The sequence below is a fragment of the Olea europaea genome, unplaced genomic scaffold (assembly GCF_002742605.1).
Source record: "Olea europaea var. sylvestris unplaced genomic scaffold, O_europaea_v1 scaffold1932, whole genome shotgun sequence".
NCBI lineage: Eukaryota > Viridiplantae > Streptophyta > Magnoliopsida > Lamiales > Oleaceae > Olea > Olea europaea.
The window spans coordinates 40,757-63,476 of NW_019237150.1; the positions used below are offsets into that span (position 1 = coordinate 40,757).

Consider the following 22,720-nt stretch of genomic DNA (forward strand, 5'->3'; position numbering starts at 1 on the left):
GGGGGGGGGGGGGGGGGTACTTCAATTATTTTTTATTCAAAGTTTTTATTTTTCAAATCTGCAAATAATCAACCGAAATCCCAGGGGCGTTGCCTGTAATATTGTCTAGTTTGGGCAAAATTTAATCAAGACTGAACTTTGAGATAAACACTATAATAACGAACCATATCCAAAACCTACATAAAGATTTTGCATGTACGGTAAAACAGTTCTTATCAAACTATGTTAAAAACTTCACTACATGTAGAGAAAGATCTAGTAAACCAATTCCTTTGCAAAAGCATCAAACTATGTTAATTTTAATCCACCTATCAAACTTTAACCTATTTTCATGAATCAAAACATTTTGCAATGTATGCCTCAACCCATAAGTTGCCACTCATAATTTATGATCAATTCTAATCATATTCAACATATAATCACGTAAGTTACTAAATTAAAGGAAGGCAAGTAGAAATTAAAATCACGAGAAAGCCAATCCATGAAGATAAGAATACTTTGTCAGGAGCTGATCAAAATTGCATAAAATAAATGAAAATGACATAACAGTCAAGAATTAGAAGTCTTGCGCAAAAACAAAAACAAATGACACATACAATTAGCAAGTTAGCCCTAATATTGACATCACCAAATAAGGTTACTAGTTTACAATCAAACAAGAAGAAGCACAAAAGACAATGATACCGGTGTCAAAAGTAACTAAACCATGCAGTGGTAAATTTTCATCATGAATAGGATGGTTATCAACATGCCACAGTGCATAGAAATGTTAAACTATACTAACTTGATTATATTTCCATACCATTAACAAGATTCATGCATGTGTGTTTGTAAAAATTTAAATATGAATTGAAACTTTGTTTTACATTAAATTGTGAGATGATTAAACACTTTATATTTATTTTTTCTTATGAATTAAGATGCTAAAAATTAGAAAGTGGCATTTTCTATCTTTTTTTCTAAAAATGCTACAGTCTATCCCATTCGAATTCTTTCAAATCAATTAAATAGATGCATAAATGTTTGTTAATGAAAAGTTAAATATGAATATAAATTTAAACTTGTTTTACATTAAAAACTGGCACGTTGTAACATTTTATTTGTATTTTTTTACATGAGTTAATTTGTTGAAAATTAAAAGTGATATACTCTGTTACCTTTTTTTTTTGTAAAGTCTCACTTCATTGTGTTTGTATTCTATTTATATATATGGATAGAAGTGCTGTCATCATTTGTCATGGAGGCTACGGGTGAACACGGTATGATTTGGACGGTTTGAGACAAATTTTCAAATAAAACCATTTAAAGCAGTTTGAAATTTTTTGAAACCAAGCCAAATCACTTCGATTTCTAAATCAAACCAATCTAAACTATTTTTTTTGGTTTTGATTCGGTTTAAAATCACGGTTTAGCAAAGAAAAAATTATAAATCATAAATATTAGTTTAAAATTTCAAGTTAAAAACATAAATTGTATCATTAAAAAATTACAAACCAAAGTTATATAATTATAATAATTATAATGCAACAAAATAAAATGAATATTTTAAACTCTTAGTCGATACTAATAGCATCCATCTACAATTATAATACACGGTTTATTTTCTTCATAAATATAAAAATATAAAACATGAATTCATTAATTATAGTTAAATGATATAAAATAATTAATAAAATAAAAAAAATTCAAATACAATAGTATTAGCTACTATGACTTTTTGTGAATCACTCAAAGCTTCCACTCTATCCAAATATTAGTGAATTGCTTTAAGGGAGCTCAACAATTATTAAAACAAACCAATATAACTACCAATAAAAATATAGAAAACAATTACCAAAAAATAAAGGAATTTTGATAATCCAACTTAAATTTAAGCAAAATTTGAGAAAATTATTAGAAGGAAATAAAATGTGCAAGTTTGAATTGAAATCTAAATTTTATTATCTGTTCAATTGTAATGGATGATCGATTAATATGGTTTAGCAGCAGTTGTTCAATACTTTACCCAATTTGAGGGTTTTTACATTTACACTTGCGATAACTAATGAGTATTTGGATGTGATTAATTAATTAATTGAGATGTATAATTGTCGAATTGAGTTTAATGAATTTTGTCTAATATGGATGTATCTTTTTAACTTAAATGTGTTAAATAAAATTTAGACTAATTTATATGTAAATTTTTCTTTTCTTTTTTTGAAAATCAGATCGCAAACATTGAAATCTAAACCAAATCATTTCAAAGCGGTTTTGCTTGATTCAAAATCAAAACATTGATAGATCCACGTAGAATCAAACCAATAGTTTCTTAGTTCAGCCCTAATGAATGTAGACATGGACAAGATAACAAATATAAATGTGATGAAATGATTGAAATTGTAGTCTTGATAGATTATACATGCAGCAACATTTGTTAAAATGAACGTCATTTTTGTTTAAGAAGTTAAATTTTAACATTGTTAAAAAGAACTTATATTTACAAATGCTAAATTAGGCAACAATTTTATGACGTTCAAAATGTACGCCATTTTTTGTTAAAAAATATCACTACTAAAAAGTATTATGTTACTTTTTCATAAAAAGGTGAAATACCAATTCTCAACCTTAAAAAAAAAAAAAAAAAGGTAATAAATATTGTTAAATGAAAAGTGACATAAATAAAAAAAAAATTGATAAAAATTAAAAGTAGTGACAAAAATTAAAAAAAGTGACAAAATCAATTCTTGGGCTTTTCGGACTTCATGGGTTTTGAACATAATTAATACACAAATTTTAGTACTAATTAACGTCAGGACAATTATATTACTACCACAATATTTACTTAATACAACGCATTATAATCACACCATAATTAAAATATATTTTTAATAAATACACACAACAAATTTATAAATATATTCCTAATTCAATTAAATAATAAAGTATGACTTATATTATATTACCAGGTTGATTTTAACACAATTGTGCCAACACTTGGCAATATTTCATTGGTAGCAAGTGTTAATTTGGCACAATTCTAATAAAATGGCATAACTCTTGTGATGTACTCATAAATAATGGGAGGTCTGGAATTTCGTCTAGATTTATGTACATCCTCCGATCATCATCTCTTGGGTGTTCAATGAATTCCCCGAACCAACTCCGGCGGTTGCAATGGCTTCCATCAATATTAACATTTCACCTTTGGACGGAACCCTTTTCAGCTGCGGAGTTTAAAATCGCTGCTTGTGCCTTTTTAGAGCTATGGAAAAAGTTCAATTCAGCTCTTCCTCTGTGGTTGTGGATCCCGTCTTCAAAATGGCCCGATATTCCCTTTAATCATGTAAATTATACTTGGAACATCTCGTACTTGTTCCTATCAATTAATTTAATCCAAAACTTGTATGATTTATTTTCTGAACTTTTTTTTCCCCTCTTATGGTGGAAGGGTACTTATCAAAGGAAAATGTAATTTTTCTTGGTTTTGATGAGGTGGGTTTTCTGATATCTGCAACTTTAACAAATTTTCATTCATTTTTGCAGCCAGAATTCTAAGTTATTCCCAAATATTCTAATGTTTTGTTTTACATGAAGATCGTCATAAAGGGGATCGGATCGCCTTGTTTGGCCCCCATTTTTTGAAAATGAAAAGGGGTAAAATAATATTTTTCTGAAAAATGAGTGGTTGAAAAAGAAAGAAAAATTTTCAATTTACGTATAATATTATTTTATGAAAGATTATGTAGTTGAAAATAGAAAATAGAAAAATAGAATGTAATGGAATTAAAATTAATGAGATTCAAACGGAGGCTCAATCTAATTATGTAATTTTACTTAAGGTTATTTAAGTAAATAAAAAAATATTAAAAATTGGGTTGATAAAGAACAGTATGAATGTTCTTATGTAGATGAATTTATTAAAACCAAATTCGAAAAAAAAATAGAGAATAATGGAGGCAGAAGACTTGCAACTATACAATAAAAAAGAAAAAAATTTAGATTTATGTTTGTGGTGGAACAAAAGTTTATTTTATTAAAAAATATATTGAAACCCTAATTATGTAATTTTACTTGAGGTTATTTAAGTAAATAAAAAAATATTAAAAATTGTGGTGCATTTAATGAATTTTGTGTTACCCATAATGTTAAGAGTATTAATTTAATTTTTTTTGGGGTAGAGAATCTAATTTGACCGCACTGCCACATTTTGCGACCGCCTTATTGAAATTTCTTTTCATGTTGAGAGGCATATTTATTTGAAATTTGTAACTTTCACTCTTTACACGTTTTGTGATAAGAACCTTGGAAAAAGGAAATATACCTAATCATATTTCTTAAAAGAGTTTCATGGAAGTCTTTAATATGAATGATTGCACTTATTATATCTTTATAAAGATAATCAAAATTTATCCTCTCTTAATCATCATTATTGACTTTAATACTTTTCTCTTTTAAAAATCTCAACTACTCGACAACCTTCGATGATTTGTCGCAATTAACAGGTCCCTCTCGTGGTCCACATCTCATCCAGTCAGGGTCTGAAATGTCGTGATTTGTTTAAATAATCGCACCATGTATGCGTATATGATTGTTTATTGAAATACTTCACCCTACTTTACACTTCCCTTGCAATAGGGCCTCTTTGTGTCGCATATAATTTGATTATACTTAAAAGTGATTTTTAAATTACTAATTTAATCAAATATAATTCTCATTTGATAGGATCGTGGATGAAGAGGAAAACGAAATGGGAGTTGGAGATGGAGATGGCTAAAAAACTCGCTATACTCAATATCCATGATCGTGCCTTCAATATGACGGGGATTCCTCGTCTAATCAAGTACATGGAATGAGGGTTGTTGTCCTAAGAGGGAACAAGATGAGTACAAGCAATATGGTTGTCATCCTGTTTAAAGTTAATTTTAAAATATGAGGTTTTATTAACACAAAAAGAAAAGAATCATCATCATTATAGAGGAATCATGGATTTGTAGATTATGAAACATGGATTATTCTACATTTTGGGAAAAAAATTAAGAATTTTCATCAATTAAAAATATCCAAACAAATTAAAAATAAATAAAAAATAAATGTTGTAAACGGGGTAAGGAATCCGCCTCGTCCCGCTTTAATCGAGCATGAAGGCGGAATAAGGAGAGAAAAATACTTTATGGAGCGGAAAACAAGAACGATTGCTTGACCTCAACCCATCCCGTTACCATTCCTAAACATAGTTGAGCAGCTCTCTTTGTCCCGAGCTCGCCCTGAAAACAAAATGTGTAGAGAATAAATTACTTATAAAGAAGTATTCGGTATACCTAGGTTTTCCTCCTAAAAATACATCCTCTCGTGTATCAAAATTCATGTCAATTGACAAAAATAACCTTGTAGCGTGGGAAACAAGAAGCCGGCAATTTGGATAGTTTTGGGTTATCCAAAAAAATACCGGTCAAAAACCGCCCCACCACTACACACCACCTTCTTAGATTATTACAGGTCGTTCAGCAGACAATTCCAACACCAAAACCAATAAATTCTACTTAAAAAACATACCAAAAAGTTTATATATACTACATGTGTGTATATATGTGGAGAGAGAAGTCACCGGAAAAATGAAACAACTGTGCCGGAAAATAGTCCACGTCAAGATTAGGTGGAGTGTACTTGAAAAGGTGAGAATATTCCGGCAGTTTTTCACATTCCTCTGGAAAAGAATTTTTGTTTGTTCAATAGGAAAGCCTGCGGGGTACAGAAGATTTTCTCGGAGGTCTGATTCTGATTCTTCCGATTCTCCTTCTCCGCCATCCACGGCGGCGATAGACTCTGGGTACGGCCAAAAAGAAGAGCCCACAACCACATGCAGTAGTGGCTATGAGAGTGATTCAGATTTAGTCACATTGAAGATCAGTATATTGGGTGACTGCCAGATTGGAAAAACTAGCTTTGTGGTATGTTTAATTTTATATAAATGATTCGATTTTTTATTATTGAATCAACTCATCTAAGAGCTTACTATTTTTTGGCAGCCCAATTTCGTTTTTTCATAAGAAGTCACATCTACTCTATCATGTTGAACTTTTCCATCTAAAAAACTACGTGGTTAGAAAGAGAGCACATTTCATTAATCAGGGATTGTTTGACAAAAATTTTTCAATTCTTGATAAAATTAAAATATATAACTGAAAAGATAAAAATTGTCGATCCTTACGATTAAAAATTAATTTATGTCTGTGACCTCGACTTGTTACCTACTTTTTAAGCTTTTTTAAGCAAGCACTTAATTTTAATCTTCAACCTTTGCTCATGTTCTTGTGTATTATGGAGAATTGAATTTTTTTTTTTCATTTTTTTAAATTTTTTTGTGGGTGGGTGGGTTGGATATTCAGATAAAATATGTAGGGGATGAAGAGGAAAGGATAAGTTTGCAGATGAAAGGGCTAAATTTAATGGACAAAACATTATATGTCGAAGGTGCAAGAATTGCTTTCAGAATATGGGATGTTGGAGGTATGTTGATTAATTTCTTCCCAAAATAAGTACTTATTGTTGTTTAGTCGCTTTAACGTGAAATATAGTCAATATATTTTATAATTAAGTGATTTTTTTTTTTTAAATCTTGTCAAATTATTATAAAAATGCAGGTGACAATAGGTCATTCGATCAAATTCCAATTGCTTGTAAAGATTCTGTAGCAATCTTGTTTATGTTTGATCTTACTAGTAGATGTACACTAAACAGGTATTTTATTATTAACTCTCAAGGTCTTTCTTCTTCATTTCATTGTGCCATCGTGACGTCGATGATAGGACATGACAATTTATCGAACAAAGAGGACCCATCTAGCTATTACGCATCCCGATTTCATATATTATTATTTTCTTCTTAAAGTGGATCTATTATTGTGTCATTTCAGTATTATCGGATGGTACAACGAAGCTAGAAAGTGGAATCAGGTATGAAACACAGGAAGTTCTTTTTCTTCACGTACGTACACTACTTTAGGAAAAAGGATAGCGATGGACCGAGTCGTTTAAAGAAAATCGTACACTTGAACAATATGCATGCTTTTCTCTATAAAGTAGCATTAAAGCTGAGTCTTTTTCTCATAAAAGTTATAGCAGCAATAACTACAGTGGGCGAGGTTGGAACTTTATTCGGTTCATTTCTAGTACAGGGATTGGGGGTTGGATATTTAAGTACAGTAGCTGAAACTTAAGAGCTACTTATGTAATTTGTACAATGGCAATAAGTACAGTGATTGATAGGTAAGGTAGGGCCTATTTGATAGAGTTTGTTGTTTTGTTCTTCTAAGAATGTGTTTGATTGATATGAAAATATCACCTAAAAAAGAAAATGTTTTCCATCTTTTGTGGAAGGAAAATATTTTTCTTAAAAACAAGGAAAATTAGGCATATTTTCAAAAGTTGGAAAATATTTTCCATGAAAAAAAATAACAATCAAACACTCTAGGTAGGAATTTAGGTGGAAAACTAATATTTTTCATGTAAAATAAATGTAATCAAACACACCCTAAATGTTTTTCTAGCCAGAGAATGCACTTCTTGAAAAATTTTCAACACTTTTTGATTTTTCAAAAGTTCTGTCAAACGGGTGCTTGATGATTTGTATATGTATGGCATATGTCTAGATTTACTATCAATGGCTTTTAAAAGTTCTATCAAACAAATGGGTGTTTGATAATTTGTAGATTTACTATCGATGACTTTTCAAAAGATCTGTTAAATGGGTGCTTGATGATTTGTGCATGTATGGCATATGTCTAGATTTACTATCGATGGCTTTTCAAAAGTTCTATCAAGCGGGTGCTTGATGATTTATGTATGATTGGCATATGTCTAGATTTACTATCAATGACTCAATTGTTTGCTTATCGAAATTTGCTTCCCTATACTTGTTTGGTGCACATTCCTTTGACACTTCAACAGATGTTAGGGAGTCAACACCTAACAATTCCTAATTAGGATGCTCGATGAAGACGATATTGTGACAACAATATCATGATGTTCGAAAGTGGTTAATTATTGATACGATTCACTTAGTCCTAGATTTAGATGCATCCCTACTAATTTGTTTTCGACAATAACAACATATCTAATTATTTCAATTTTGAATTTTGATACTTGCAGACTGCAATTCCCATACTAATAGGGACCAAATTTGACGATTTTGTCCAACTTCCACCAGATATCCAGTGGACTGTAGTCACTCAGGTAATTGTAAACTCTCTCATTTTCTCATGTAATACATAGATTTTAAAAAGTTCAGATATACAATTTCTTCGTTCTTGTCACTTTCTTAAACACCGGCCTTGATATTTTACGGTCCATTTGATAGGATTTTTACTTCTTGAGAAAACTATATTAAGTCAGTTTTTTCTAAAAACTTTTGTATTCAAACAAAATACTTTTAAGAAAATCATCCAAACATGTTAAAAATTGATTCATTTATCTCATAAGCAGTATTTGACTTTTCAAAAATCTTCGAGCCCTTAGTTAGTCTCGAGTCTACTAATATAGACAAGAAAGCTTTTTTTATTTCTTTTTTTTTTTTAGGGGTTGGGGGGGGGAGGGGGGGGGGTACAAATTTGACAATCAGTGTCCAAATTCTTGAAAATTAAGGTTACCCCACGATTACTGCAAGCCAACTACGAGAAATCAATTTTTTTTCCCCCTTTCTATTGGGGAGAATACGAGTCTTCTTTGATGTGTCAATTTCAAGACGTTTGTCCAGCCTTTAGCCAATATAGAAAGGAAATTCGTGTCAAACACGGCGACAACTTGAAAGGTTGTGAACGTGCATACATTTGTATTTTACGTATTTTTGTAAATTAGGCAAATAACTAAGTATAATATTTTATTTGAATGTCTCATCTAATGCATGTATCAATATTTCATTTGTAGGCGAGGAGGTATGCAAAGGCAATGAAAGCAACCCTTTTCTTTTCGAGTTCAACACATAACATTAATGTAAACAAGATCTTCAAGTTTATCATGGCCAAGCTGTTTAACTTGCCATGGTCTGTCGAGAGGAATTTGACGATTGGTGAACCCATTATTGATTTCTAGGATGTTTAGTTCAAGAAATTATGTCGTGAATGTCCCTTTTTTTTTTTCCATCGAACGTAGTGTTAATATCTCAAGTTTTGTATAGCGACACCCATTCTCATGAACAGTTATGGTATTTACCTAACTACCATTCTCACCATGTTAATCCAACCATGAATCACCAATTAGTCACTAAGCATATCACCTAATAGAGCTTTTGTCATCCCAAGTTCGATCAACGTATACATGCGTACATACACGTGTTTGTATATAAAAAGAGGGGGAGGGAGAGAGATTATTCTCTTAAACTCAATTTTTTTTTTTCAAAATTATTTTCAATCACATATTCTACGAGTTCTGTTATATTTCCCTACTTCTTAATCACATTCTCAAAAAAAAAAAAATAATAATAATAATAAATAAATAAATAAATATAAATATATATATATATATATATATATCTTTTCAAAACAAGCTTAGTCCGCACTTTCACAATCACACCCCTTAGCCGTCAAGGTGGACATTTTTATAACATCCAAAAAGGACAGTCAATGCCAATTCTCTTTAGAATCTTTTGAAGACTTTATTCAGTTTTGGTTCCCCCCAATCTCACATGTTTGTCTTCCAAAGTCATAGATCTGACAAAAAAATTAAAATTTATCTTACACTAATTGCTTAGACATAGTATCGGTCGAGGCTTTCATTCTCCACTGGCCTGCAAACCAAAAAGAACGAATGTGTTTAACCGGAAGGGAGGATAAAGAGTACTTCTATTTACAATATTACCGATATTGAAGAACAGAGAGTTGTTTGCTGCAAGATGGGCGGTTTGTAGAGATGTTTGCAACCCTCCTTTCTATCCCGAAGAGATAGAAGCTTAACAATATACATATAGAGTGGTTCTGCCCATTAAAATTCAATGATCAATGACTATCATATGTTGAGACATGAATGGTGAAGATGGTTCACATACTCACATGAATAGGCCTAGGCAAAAAAATCAAAAAATCGATCAAACCAATCAAACCAAACCGACTCGGGTCGGTTTGACACAAGTAATTGGTTTGGTTTGGTTTTTTTTAAACAAAACCATTGTGGGTTGGTTTGGTCATGGGTTGAAACCCCAAACCGCTGATTAACGGAACCATTCCAACTCACTCACATATATATCGTTTTTTTTAAAGAAAAATAAAAATAAAAAGATAAGCCCTAATCTCATAACTATATCACGATTCCCTCCAATCTATGATCTTGCCGGTAAGTAATGGTAATGAAAATTTCCTTTCACAAGTGCATTATTTTATAATTAGCATTTTTTCGTACGTAGACAGTCAGACTACATAATGCATAAAAAGACAGCAAAATTCTTAATTTTTCGGTTCACCTGTCTCTATTAACATGATTTTATTTATTAATCAATAATTCTTGTAATATAAAATTATTTAGTTATTTTAGTTTTTGTAATCTAATTGGGCCCAAAACTTAGACAATTTTTTTTAAAAAAAAATTCAATCTAGACTAAAAGTTCAAACCAACTAACCAAACAGAATTGATTTGGCTTAGTTTAGTTTAAGAGTTAGAGTAGGTTGGTTTGTGTTGAAATTCACCAAAATCGATTAATTTGATTTTGGTTTTGGGTTGGAGTAGAAATCAACCCAAACCAAATTGCGCCCAGACCTACACACGAACTCTAGACTCAAAAAATATAAGCCACATTATGGAAAGGATAGAAATATTTATAAGAAATTGAAATAGAAAAAATTCTTGAATCGCATGGAAAGCTTAACCCTGAGCCATTTATATAATTGACCAACGGGCTAGGGCCAGTCGATTGTGTCATCGGCGAAAATACGATTCTCGCAACATAACTATAACTATTTTTTGCCAACCTATAGTTCAAAGTCAATCATCTTCCATTTTACCTAGTCTCAATGCACTCATCTTCGATGTCCCAAACTTTGTTAGTTGACACTAGTTGGCATACTTGATATGCTTGCACACAACATACGATGCATTCGAGTACTTAGTAGAAATAAGCACTTTTGCTCGATCTCAATTTTTTACGATTACTCACATGCCCAACAATGCAATAATGTGCTTTTCACTTTTTATGGGCATTTAAGCTTATTACGAGTTGCAACACCCTTCATCAAGCCTTACCGATATAGGCAATTTGTTAGTTCATGGCATACTCAACATGACATCGATGCATAATTTTCCCAACTATGCAAGCTTTTAGGTTCTTGTGACCCCCTATGAATTGCTAGTCGTAGAGGTTGCCCCTCCTTAAGAACGGTAACATGGAGAGTATTGGCTTACTTCTCATCAAGTATGTCTCCCTTATAATAGATTTAATAACTTTCGTTTAGATTTCACTGGTCCAGAAATCATAATTTTCTTTACTTTCTTATCTAAGCTCCAAATGACACTCCATCAATTTTAAGAGAAACTCTTGACCTCAATATCAAGCTCTCAAAGTTTCAATCTCAACGGACACTCGATCATAGAGTTATTGTCCTTGTAATGTTGTTGAAATTAAGTCATTGCCACACATTATGTTTCTCCTTTCATCCAACTCGTTTCCTAACCATCAAAACTCAAATGCACTTCAACTCAGGTTAAAAGCGTCTTAACTCGTTAAGCAAACTCTTTGCCACTTACCTCCATAATGATCACGAAAATAATCATCAAGCTAACACGTGGTTCTTGACACATTGGCCCTCAAATTTTGATACGGAAAATTGTAGCAACAGTCCAAAACCTTTTCAATTTTTGCGAACTTTACCTTAATTTTCATTTTATGTCAGTGAAGGTCACTAACCTTTCATAAATATGCAGTTGGAATCCAAATGGATGGAACCATTTGTAAGTTAGTTGACCAAAAAAGTCAGAATTTGGACCAAATTAAGAAAGGTATAATAGTAATTTGCATTTTCCTAAATGTTAACAATTAAAATAAAAAGTAAAACAAATGAAAAATAAAAAGTCTGACCCAAACCAATCCTCCAAGCTATCTCCTTCATCTTTTAGTCGAAAAACACCAAGGCAATGCCACCACAACCTGCCACCCCACCACAGTCTCTACCCTCTGTCACCATTGCCATTTGGTAAAACCTGGCTCCCCCACCACAGTCATAGGTATCTACCAAATTTTTGCCGCCATCGCCATTTATATTATAGTTCCTATTTTCTTAAATTCACTAAATTACGGAATGTGATTGTCCATTACAATCAATAACAACCAATAATCCATAGCAGTAGTATAAAATGAAGTAATAATAGCAGTGAAAAGGCTTTCCTTTAGAACTCGATTAACAGTAATAATCCTCCTTCTGTATGGCCACTGGCCAAGCTCAAGAACAAAGCCAAACACTAGCAATATGGATGAATCTTGGGGTTGTGGGTGATGTTACTTTGCTATCAATTGCGAATGAAATTAGAAAATTGCTTTCAAGATTAGAATATGTTGTAGTTTGAATATGGTGTATTTTTTGGTGGTTGGTTTTGGTTTGATTATGGTGGTGGCGCTTTACGGTGCTCTTGTCTGATGATAGCGGTGGCTATGAAGACTGGTCGATGATGTGTCGGAGCCGCTATTAAATGGGAAAGGGGATGTGGGAGGTTTGAAGGAGAGAAACTTTTTTATTTTCTATATTTTGGTTTTTTATCTTTTCTGATTTTTTATATTGATTTTCTGTATTCATTTGATAGAGAGAAGGTGGCGGTGGCGGTGGCGATGGTTTCCAATAGGTCACGTTGAAGAAGAAAGACCTCATCATATTTTGATTTGGGGGAGTGGGATGGGGTGGAGTGGAGTGAGGTTATATATTTATTTTTATTTTTTGGTTTTTAATTTAATTCTTAACTTATTTAATATAAAAAAAAATGCAAAGTACTATTATACCCTTCCTAATTTGGTCTAGTTTGATCAAATTTTGACTTTTTTGGTCAACTAACGTTCAAATTCCATCCATTTGGACTCCAGTTGCATTTTATGTAGGATTAGGGATCTTTGTAAACAAAATAAATATTAGAGCAGAGTTTGTAAAAATTGAAAATCTTTGGGATTGTTGTTGTAATTTTCCCAATTTTGATATCTCACATGCTTTCCCAATTTTGATATCTCACATGCAATGTTTTAAAACCCGGTTCGGGAATTGTCCCGGTAAAGAGAAAGGGTCAAAAGGTTCAATTGGGGTCGAACCAAGGTCAAATTGGAGGTGATAAATAAATATTTATAAACATTTAAATATTATTTTCACAACAATATATAATTAAATTTTTGCACCATCAATTCAAAATAAATACAAATATGTCAAATGCATGTTTTTAATATAAATTTTAATAGTTTTTATTTTTTAGATCGCTTAAAAACTCATTTCAGTTTTACTATCTAATTTGTAAGATTAAAAAAATGTTTAGCAATATATAGAAATTGAATAATTTATTTTGTAGTCATGCACCATGTGGCCATAATTAATATTGAAAAAGTGTGCTTTATTGAAGTTTGTCAATTCCACATTGAAAGTATATTTTATTAAATTTTGTCAATTCCACATTGAAAGTTTATCAATTATGAAAATCAAGAAATTGTTACAAAAGAGTTCCATATGTAAAAATTATGGCTTTCCATATTTAAGGTAACCATTTTATTATAATTTTTTTTTTCAAAAAAAAAGTTGTAGAAGCCGGTCTAAAACCGTAATTGGTTTCCGATTTAATTAACTGGTTTTTGTTTATTTGACCGATTATTAAATAACTGGTTAATTTAATATAATTATATCAAATTTTGGTTTGATTCCTGATTTTATCGGTTGAATAGGCCGATTCGGTCCTGATGACCCCAGCTCTTGTAACCCCGAACTCGATCCCTTGACCCCGACCTTGACATCACCAAAAACTACCAAATCAAGGTCGGGGTTTGTATGTCAACTCGTCACGCACTTCTTAACGACCTATGAGTGCACTAATTCTACTTAAGCCACAATCCTTACCCTGTTTGACTCCTTCTTCAACTCAAACAATGTTTGAACACTTGGAATGAAACACTAACTCCTTATCTTACGAGGATAAGGACCACAAAAGGATAAGTCCTTCTAGAACTCTATCATTAACACCTATGAATACACAACTCGGGCTCATTCTTGAGGTACTTTTTTCATTATTTCTAGTTTATAGCCTAACGCACTAAATTTCCTATCCGACTTAAGCATCGGAGGGGTGAGGAGCACACGCCTCGTTGCCTTTGTTGTAGGTATTCGAAGGTCGTTCGTGTTCATTAAAGTCCGGAGTTCAATCACCAAGTTGAAGATGTTTCAGGTACTATAGCATCATTGGCGCTGTCTGTGGGGATCGCTACCAAAAGCCATGGTCAATACACGTTCAGGTCTTCCTCCAACAAGCTCATCCGTCCCGAATAACCCTCCTCCTTCTGAGGAACGCCATATCCCTCAAGAAGAATCGTCGGAGATGCCAGCACCTCCTCAAGCTATTGTTTCCGCTGGAGCTTTTGAGGAACTTCGTGCAAGTGACTGCATTAACCCGATTGTTAAGCTAGAGAAATTTACACCCGTCGCATACCCTAACCCCTGAAGGTGGCTTTATAGCAGACGCCAGGGCTTGAGTCCGTCCTACGGTCCATGATGACGGCGGGGTTGGAACTCCAGGTACACCACAAGTGGCTTCAGGTTCAAGGTCCGTTACAATGGACTCTGCTGAACTTGCTAGAATTATTCGAGAAGGGATAGCAGTGGGTATGCAACAAAATACTCGGGCAACAATAGGGTTCACTCCTAATACGCCATTCACTCCAGAAGTCCTATCGGATAAAGGAGTACGATGGGACAATCTACCCCATCAATCATCTCAATGTGTACACGGATATCATGAACTTACAGGTTGCACCTGATGCAGTAATGTGCAAGACATTCCCCCAGACCCTCTCAAACGCAGCTAGAGATTGGTTTTCTACATTGGAATCGAACTCTATCGCCTCATTCTCAAATTTGGCCGATAAGTTCTCCGCTTTCTTTGCGAGCAGCAAGCAAATCAGAAAGATAGTCGCATCACTCATGCAGATGCGTCAAGGACCCAATGAAACACTGCGCAGTTTCATGACCAGGTTCAATAAAGAAAGGCTTCAGATCCTCGATCTACATATCACTGCTGCAATCTCGGCTCTGACATATGCCATTTAGTGCGAAGCATTCAAGATGTCCTTATCTAAGACCACGTCGAAGTCAGTCACCGAGCTATTCATACGAGCTGAGAAGTACATCAATATGGAAGAAATCATAGCCCCAAAAAGAGAAGTTTCCTCATCAGGAAGGTTGGATCAAATAAGGCCTCATGAGTCCAGTTTGAGACAAGATATCCCTACGGTCAAGCCAAGGAAGGACCCACCCTCAACATCTTTTACCCAGTTGAACACCTCAAGGTCCAACATCCTAATGGAAATCAAGGACTCGAGAAATTAGAAAGATAGTCGCATCACTCATGCAGATGCGTCAAGGACCTAATGAAACACTGCGCAGTTTCATGACCAGGTTCAATAAAGAAAGGCTTCAGATCCTCGATCTACATATCACTGCTGCAATCTCGGCTCTGACATATGCCATTAAGTGCGAAGCATTCAAGATGTCCTTATCTAAGACCCCGTCGAAGTCAGTCACCGAGCTATTCATACGAGCTGAGAAGTACATCAATATGGAAGAAATCATAGCCCCAAAAAGAGAAGTTTCCTCATCATGAAGGTTGGATCAAATAAGGCCTCATGAGTCCAGTTTGAGACAAGATATCCCTACGGTCAAGCCAAGGAAGGACCCACCCTCAACATCTTTTACCCAGTTGAACACCTCAAGGTCCAACATCCTAATGGAAATCAAGGACTCGAGGGAACTGAAGTGGCCTCCTAGATTGTGGTCTCCCCCCAATACTCGTGACAAGAGTAAGTACTGTGATTTCCATAGAGATCACGGACATAAAACAGAAGACTGTTTGGCCTTAAAGCGGGAAAATGAAGCTCTTATAAAAAGGGGATTTTTGGGCTCTTACTAATGATAAGCGCCCGAGGAATAATCAGAACGGAGGCAAAGGCCTAGAGGGTCGGAGAAACAAGCAACCAACTGCAGGTACTATCAATATCATTGTCGGAAGAATAGCCTTGGCAGGAGATTCTAGCAGCGAGCGTAAACAGTATGCTAAACAGCCTCCAATCATCTCAAGACCAGATTTTGGCCGTACAGAGGACATCACTTTTGGAACGGAGGACTTGGAAAGCATAGCATTCCCTCATGATGATGCTCTAGTAATATCGGCCATCATCGCCAACTTTGAAGTCAAGAGAGTTCCTGGTAGATAACGGAAGTGCAGCAAATGTACTGTCTCATGAAGCCTTTGTTCAAATGGGGATCTCATCAGAGCAGCTCAAGCCAGTCAAAACACCTCTCCAAGGATTTGGAGGTGGGGTCATCACCCTGGAAGGTATCGTCGAGCTGCCCTTAACATTGGGGGCAGAAGGTAAACAGGTGACGCAAATCACCAGCTTTGAAGATGTCCGTACGTCGATGGCTTACAACGCCACACTGGGAAGACCACTGCTCAATAGAATTCGAGCTATTGTTTCAACCTTTCACTTGACTATGGAATTCCCAACTACTAATGGAATTGGAGTAGTCTGAGGCAACCAAACAGTGGCCCGACAGTGTTATGTGACTAGCGTTTGAAAAATCAAGAATGACGTCATGCAAGAGCTCGAGCTTGAGCACGAAAATCACGGGAGACTGGCTTTGGTGGAAGGATTGGAAGAGGTCGAGATCGAGCCTGGAAGGAAAGTGACAATTGGTCGGGGGCTAGATACAGCAGTCATGTCTGAACTACTAAGTTGTCTCTCCCGCAACATTGATGTATTTACTTGGAATGTTGAGGACATGCCTGGAATTGATCCAGAGGTTGAAGTACATAGACTTAACGTAAATCCGGAAGCAAAGGAAGAGGCAGTTTGCACCAGAAAGATGAAAGTCATAAAGGAGGAGATTGTTAAACTTGTTAACGCACAGTTCATTCGAGAAGTACAATATCCCGAGTGGCTTGCTAACGTAGTTCTTGTCAAGAAAGCTAATGAAAAGTGGCGAGTTTGCATTGACTTCACAGATTTGAATAAAGCATGCCCCAAAGATAGTTATCCTCTACCTCGAATTGACAATCTAGTAGACAGCACATCAGGTCATATACTGTACAGCTTCTTGGATGCTTTCTCGGGATATCACCAAATTCTCATGGCGGAAGAAGATCAAGAGAAGACATCATTCATGGTAGACTCAGCCATCTATTGCTACAGGGTCATGCCCTTTGGACTGAAGAATACTGGAGCAACGTATCAAAGGTTGGTAAACAAGATCTTCGCCAAGCTAATTGAGAAAATAGTCGAAGCATATGTGGATGATATGGTGGTTAAGAGCAAATAGCTGAATAGGCATGTTTCTAATCTAGAGGAAGTGTTTGCTACGTTACAGAGGTACAACATGAAGCTCAACCCTGCAAAGTGTGTGCTTGGGGTGGCATCTGGAAAATTCTTGGGTTTTATGATCACGCACAGAGGAATAAGGCAAATCCTGATAAAATCCAAGCTCCGATAAGTATGGAGGCCCCTAAGTGCAAAAGGGACATTCAGAAGTTGATAGGTCGCATAGCAGCATTGAACATGTTTGTTTCCCGGGCAACGAACAGGTGTTTCCCCTTTTTCAAACTACTTAGGGAAAATAAAGGGTTCGACTGGAACGAGAAATGCAACTTAGCTTTTTAGGAGTTTAAGCAGACATTATCAACGCCTCCAGTCCTTACAAAACCCGAACCCGATGACACGCTGCTATTATACTTGGCTGTTTCTGAGAATGCAGTAAGCGGTATCTTAGTAAAGGAAAAAAGAAGAGTTCAGCAACCTGTTTACTATGTAAGTAAAGTGCTCTTCGATGCAGAAACATGATATACGCTTGCAGAACAGCTCGCCCTTGCTTTGGTAATAGCTGCCAGAAAATTTTCAGTCACATCCAATTGTTGTGCTCACTAACCAACCTCTTGGACACATACTCCAGAAGCCGGACGTTTCAGGAAGACTATTGAAATGGGCAATTGAACTCGACGAATTTGACATAGAGTTCAAGCCACGACCTGCAATCAAAGCCCAAGCTTTAGCCGACTTCGTAGCAGAGCTTACTCCGAGATCCTCAGAAACACAGGCTAAAGGTCCGAGCATGACCTTGAAAACATGGGAGATCTTTATTGACGGAGCATCCAATAGCTCAGGCTCGGGGGTCGGCATCATCATCACAAGTCCGGACTAGACTACGGAGATACAATGTGCTCTCAGATTCAAATTCGAGGCTACCAATAACGAAGCAGAGTATGAAGCCGTTGTTATAGCCCTGGAACTTGCAAAAAATCTTAAATTTGAGCGTGTCAAAGTTTCCAGTGACTCACAGCTAGTTGTTGGGCAAATCGAGGGGTCTTTGGAAAAAAAGGACGAGAAGATGAGCTTATACTGTTTGAAATTACATGACCTCTAAAGCAGTTCGTAAGTTGTGAAATTCTGAAGGTAGCCAGAGCCGATAATGACAAAGCTGATGTATTATTCATACTCGTCTTCATGGGTGTGGACGAGCTCGATAGAACCGTGCACATCAAGATGGCTGCAGAACCCAGCATAGCTCAAAAGTCAAGTGTCATGGACATCGACCATGAGCCCTCCTGAATGGATCCAATAGTTGATTACATAAGTAATGGAAACCTACCTACAGACCCTCGGTTTACTAGAAGCATTCGGTATAAAGCCGCTAGATATTGTATAATCGAAGGAGTCCTGTTCCGCAGGAGTTTCACACTCTGTATCTAATATGTCTCAAACCTTCCGAGTCTCTTCAAGCCATGGCTGAAGTTTATGAAAGCATTTGTGGAAATCACTAGGGAGCCCGAGCTCTTGCATATAAGTTGATAAGGTATGGATACTACTGGCCAAGTTTGAAGAAAGATGCCACAGATTACGTTCGAAAGTGCAATAAGTGCCAAAAGTTTGGCCACGTCATGCATGCTCCTGCTGAGGAACTAACATCCATTCACTACTCAGCTCCTTTCGAACAGTGGGGAGTTGATATTCTTGGGTCATTCCCCTTGGCCCGAGGACAATTAAAATTTGTAGCTGTGGCAGTGGAGTATTTCACAAAGTGGGTAGAAGCCGAACCACTAGCAACAATTTCGGAGCCCAAGCTCGTGTCATTCATATGGAAGTCTGTCATATGCAAGTTTGGGCTATCGAAAGTCCTCATCACAGACAACAAATGGCAATTTGACAATCCGCAGTTCAGGAGCTTCTGTTCTAACAATGGGATTGATCATCGCTTGACCTTGGTATCACACCCACAAAGTAATGGGCTCGTCGAAGTAACTAATAGGATCATATTGTAGTACCTTCGAACAAGGATAGGGGATGCCAAAGGTGACTGGCCTGATGAACTGTCTTCTATACTATGGACATACAGGACTTCACACGAAACAGCAACTGGTGAAACGCCCTTCATACTTGCTTTTGGACTTGAGGCTACCATCCGAATCGAGGTTAGCTTCCCCACAATAAGAAAGCTCGAGATGAATAGGGAGAGACAAACTACTGAGCACCTTGACTTGCTTGAAGAGGTAAGAGAGCAAGCCTCACTTAGAGTTGCAAGTTATCAAAACAGAACCGTGAAACACTTCAACAGCAAGGTCTAGACGAGAAGGTTTAGAACTAGCGATTTTGTCCTTAGAAAAGCAGAAGCCGCTGGACACCAACCAGGAAAGCTCGGACCGACATGGGAAGGACCCTTCGAGGTCATAAGAAAACTTAAAGGTGGAGCCTATAGCCTCAGAGACACATTGGGGAAGCTGCTCCCAAGGCCATGGAACGCCGAAAATCTGAAAATTTATTACAAGTAACTAACTGTAGCTATAATTCTTCCCTTTTAAGGTTTGCATGCCCACTTTATGTTTGCTTAATTTCATTTTTACTTTTCGATCTCTAATGCCCTGACAGCTCATGTTCGAATAAGCTCAGGTATCAACACCTTTGAGCCCTTCTAATAATACACGGAATTTTTTTTTATGATATTGCTTTCCTATTAACCAATTAGCGTAAGGTCGTGCTCTATACATGCAGCTAATATCTTTACAAAATTGGCGTAAGGTCATGCTCCGCGCATACAGCTAATACCTTTACAAAATTAGCGTAAGGTCGTGCTCCGCGCATGCGGCTAATATCTTTACAAAATTAGCATAAGGTCGTACTCTGCGCATGCAGCTAATACCTTTACCAAATTAGCGTAAGGTCATGCCCCGCGCATGCAGTTAACACCTTTACAAAATTAGGGTAAGGTCGTGCTCCACGTATGCAGCTAACACTCGACCAATAGAACCTAACTTATGACCTCAAGTGGCAACAGGTCGGGCATAAAGGCCCCAACCTTATCAATCCCAAAATGCTCACCTAAGAAAGAATTCTGAGATCAAGATCGAGGCATGATATAACTGCCCATCATATAACCACGTCCGACCTTTTCCTCAAAGGACAATGCTTAAATTACAAGGGACAAGCCCGACCTTTCTTTTAATTCATCAGTGACCCATTGGTCACCGCTTGATATAAACAAATTAAAAAATCAGTACCCAACACTAGTACACGAACTAGTTGACCCCAAACATAACAAAACACCCTCGAACTTAGAAGTTGACACCCAATTTTTAAAGTAAAATGATCGATCTATCCATAGTGTCAATGATCAGTATTGTTAAGACATGCAAACTCTTACATACACTCGGGCTATGGAAGTCAACTTTCGAGCTAATTGGTTGCAACACGCGATATTAACGATCAAACTCTTAACAATTGTAACAGCTCGAATTCAAAATCATGGTGTTTACACACGAACACAAAATCCGCGCACGATCTCACAGAAAAAAATAAAATTCTTGAACTGATAACAAAAAGCCTAGTTCGGGCACTATACATTGTAAAAAATCAAATTCATCAGCCCAGGACGGGCAAAGTACATCAGCAAAAAGAAAAAAGTTACAAAAATGTCTATCTCGGGGTCGGGGGAAAGCCTAATCTAGATCGATGGGATCACTCTCGCCTCCATGGTCAGGGGTCCCAGCGTCGTCATCATCATAATCCCCATCGGCCTCTGAGGAAGATAGCTCGAGATCCTTGGCGAGCTCGTTCACAATCTTCAGCTCCTCGACCACGGGCTTCAAGTTCTCAGGGAGCTTGGTCCGGAGGAATGAACGAGCTAGTCGAAGCCCGTAGTAATATGGGCCAGACCCGTACTGGCCCAGAAGAGTCCTGAACTCATCAGACTACTTGAACTCCTCGATGGCCTGAGTTCTAGCCTCTGCTCGAGCTTTCACCAGCTTCTCCTCAAAAGCTCTCTAGGATTGGAGGAGCTCAAGCTTAGCCTCCTCGACCTCTTCTCTTGCCACCCCGACCTCGTCCTTGGCCTACTTCAGGTCCACGTTGGCCATTTCGAGCTCGTGGGCCCTATTGTAAGCCATCTCGCTCTTGGCCTCAAGCTCGGCTATCTGTGCCGAGGAATTCAAGCTCCTAAGCCCCAAACCTCGAGCTATACTTAGTATCTGTAAAAACGAGTGTTATAACCGAAGTCAGGTCAAGGACAAAAACTTATCAACAACTATAGAAGCAACCATATTAAAAGAAAACCTTCAGGGTTAAGAGCTCGAGGGTTTGAACTCCCTCATTAAAGTCGACCTCCTTCTCATACTTGTCGACAATGCCCTGGATGAGAGCACACTCAGCATACTCCTCGAGCAACTTAGTGGGCATCGGGTCGTCGTCATTGGCAAGGAGGTCCGACCCATAACAGGGAGTACAAGCTCGAGCTGGCTACTGAGACACGGGCTTGCTTGGAGGGGTCGGGCTTTTTGAGCTCTACCCCATGTTGGTCGAGGTTGGTCGGGCAGTCTCCCGTGCCCATTTTTTCCCTTTAGACGGGACATTTGTTGGGGTTTTTGACTTCGAGCCCCTTGCCCTCTAAAGTTCTGTAAACAACAATAACAAATACATTAGCTCGATCTATAGATCGATGCTTAGGCAAGAAATCGCAGCATTACACAAAAAAAAAGTGAAGAGAAAAATCATACCCTCGAGGCCTTTCACGTTGGCAAGGTCGAGGGTATCATCCTCGAGTAGATAGTCGATCTTTTCTTCCAAAGAATCGTGATTCACTAACCTCAGCCTATCTCTCTCTAAAACCTCGAAAGAGGCCTGACTTTCGTTAAACATATCCTTATCAGGAATTTTCCACTTCGGGCTAAAATGATGGTCGGGGTCCTGAGGCCTCACAAAAAAGAATCTTTCCTTCCAACCCTAAAGAGAGCTTGGTGTTTCAGGTGTTCTAAACCCCCCATTGGTTGATAAGCAAACGAAACAATTATACCCCGAGGAGAATTTCATATCATAGACCATTCGTAAGAGATCGAGTCTAGGCTTGATCTCGAGACACCTACATAATATAAAGAAGTATACCAGCAACCTCTAACCGTTCGGGGCTAGTTGACCAGGGCATAAATAGTATGAGGTCAGGAAATGGATGAAGAATGGGTGAAAGGGCCACCTAAGCCCGGCCTTAAGAATG

General features: G+C 36.6%; 1 protein-coding gene across 1 annotated transcript; it reads left to right on the forward strand.

Annotated features, from left to right (window-relative positions):
* The first annotated feature begins 5,475 nt into the window (after positions 1–5,475).
* Positions 5,476–9,240, forward strand: LOC111379110 (septum-promoting GTP-binding protein 1-like). Its single transcript, XM_023002442.1, has 6 exons — positions 5,476–5,927; positions 6,366–6,486; positions 6,621–6,717; positions 6,893–6,932; positions 8,127–8,210; positions 8,901–9,240. Exons 1-6 carry the CDS (start codon positions 5,592–5,594, stop codon positions 9,063–9,065), a joined length of 843 nt encoding a protein of 280 aa, XP_022858210.1. The 5' UTR covers positions 5,476–5,591; the 3' UTR covers positions 9,066–9,240.
* The last annotated feature ends 13,480 nt before the right edge of the window (positions 9,241–22,720 follow it).

What these genes read in the sequence shown, in the direction of transcription:
- LOC111379110 (XM_023002442.1), top strand. Translation starts at nt 5,592, where the DNA reads ATGAAACAACTGTGCCGGAAAATAGTCCACGTCAAGATTAGGTGGAGT. An exon ending in AGTAGATGTACACTAAACAG is followed by an intron (nt 6,718 to 6,892) that starts GTATTTTATTAT and finishes GTGTCATTTCAG; the next exon opens with TATTATCGGATGGTACAACG. An exon ending in AAGCTAGAAAGTGGAATCAG is followed by an intron (nt 6,933 to 8,126) that starts GTATGAAACACA and finishes TGATACTTGCAG; the next exon opens with ACTGCAATTCCCATACTAAT.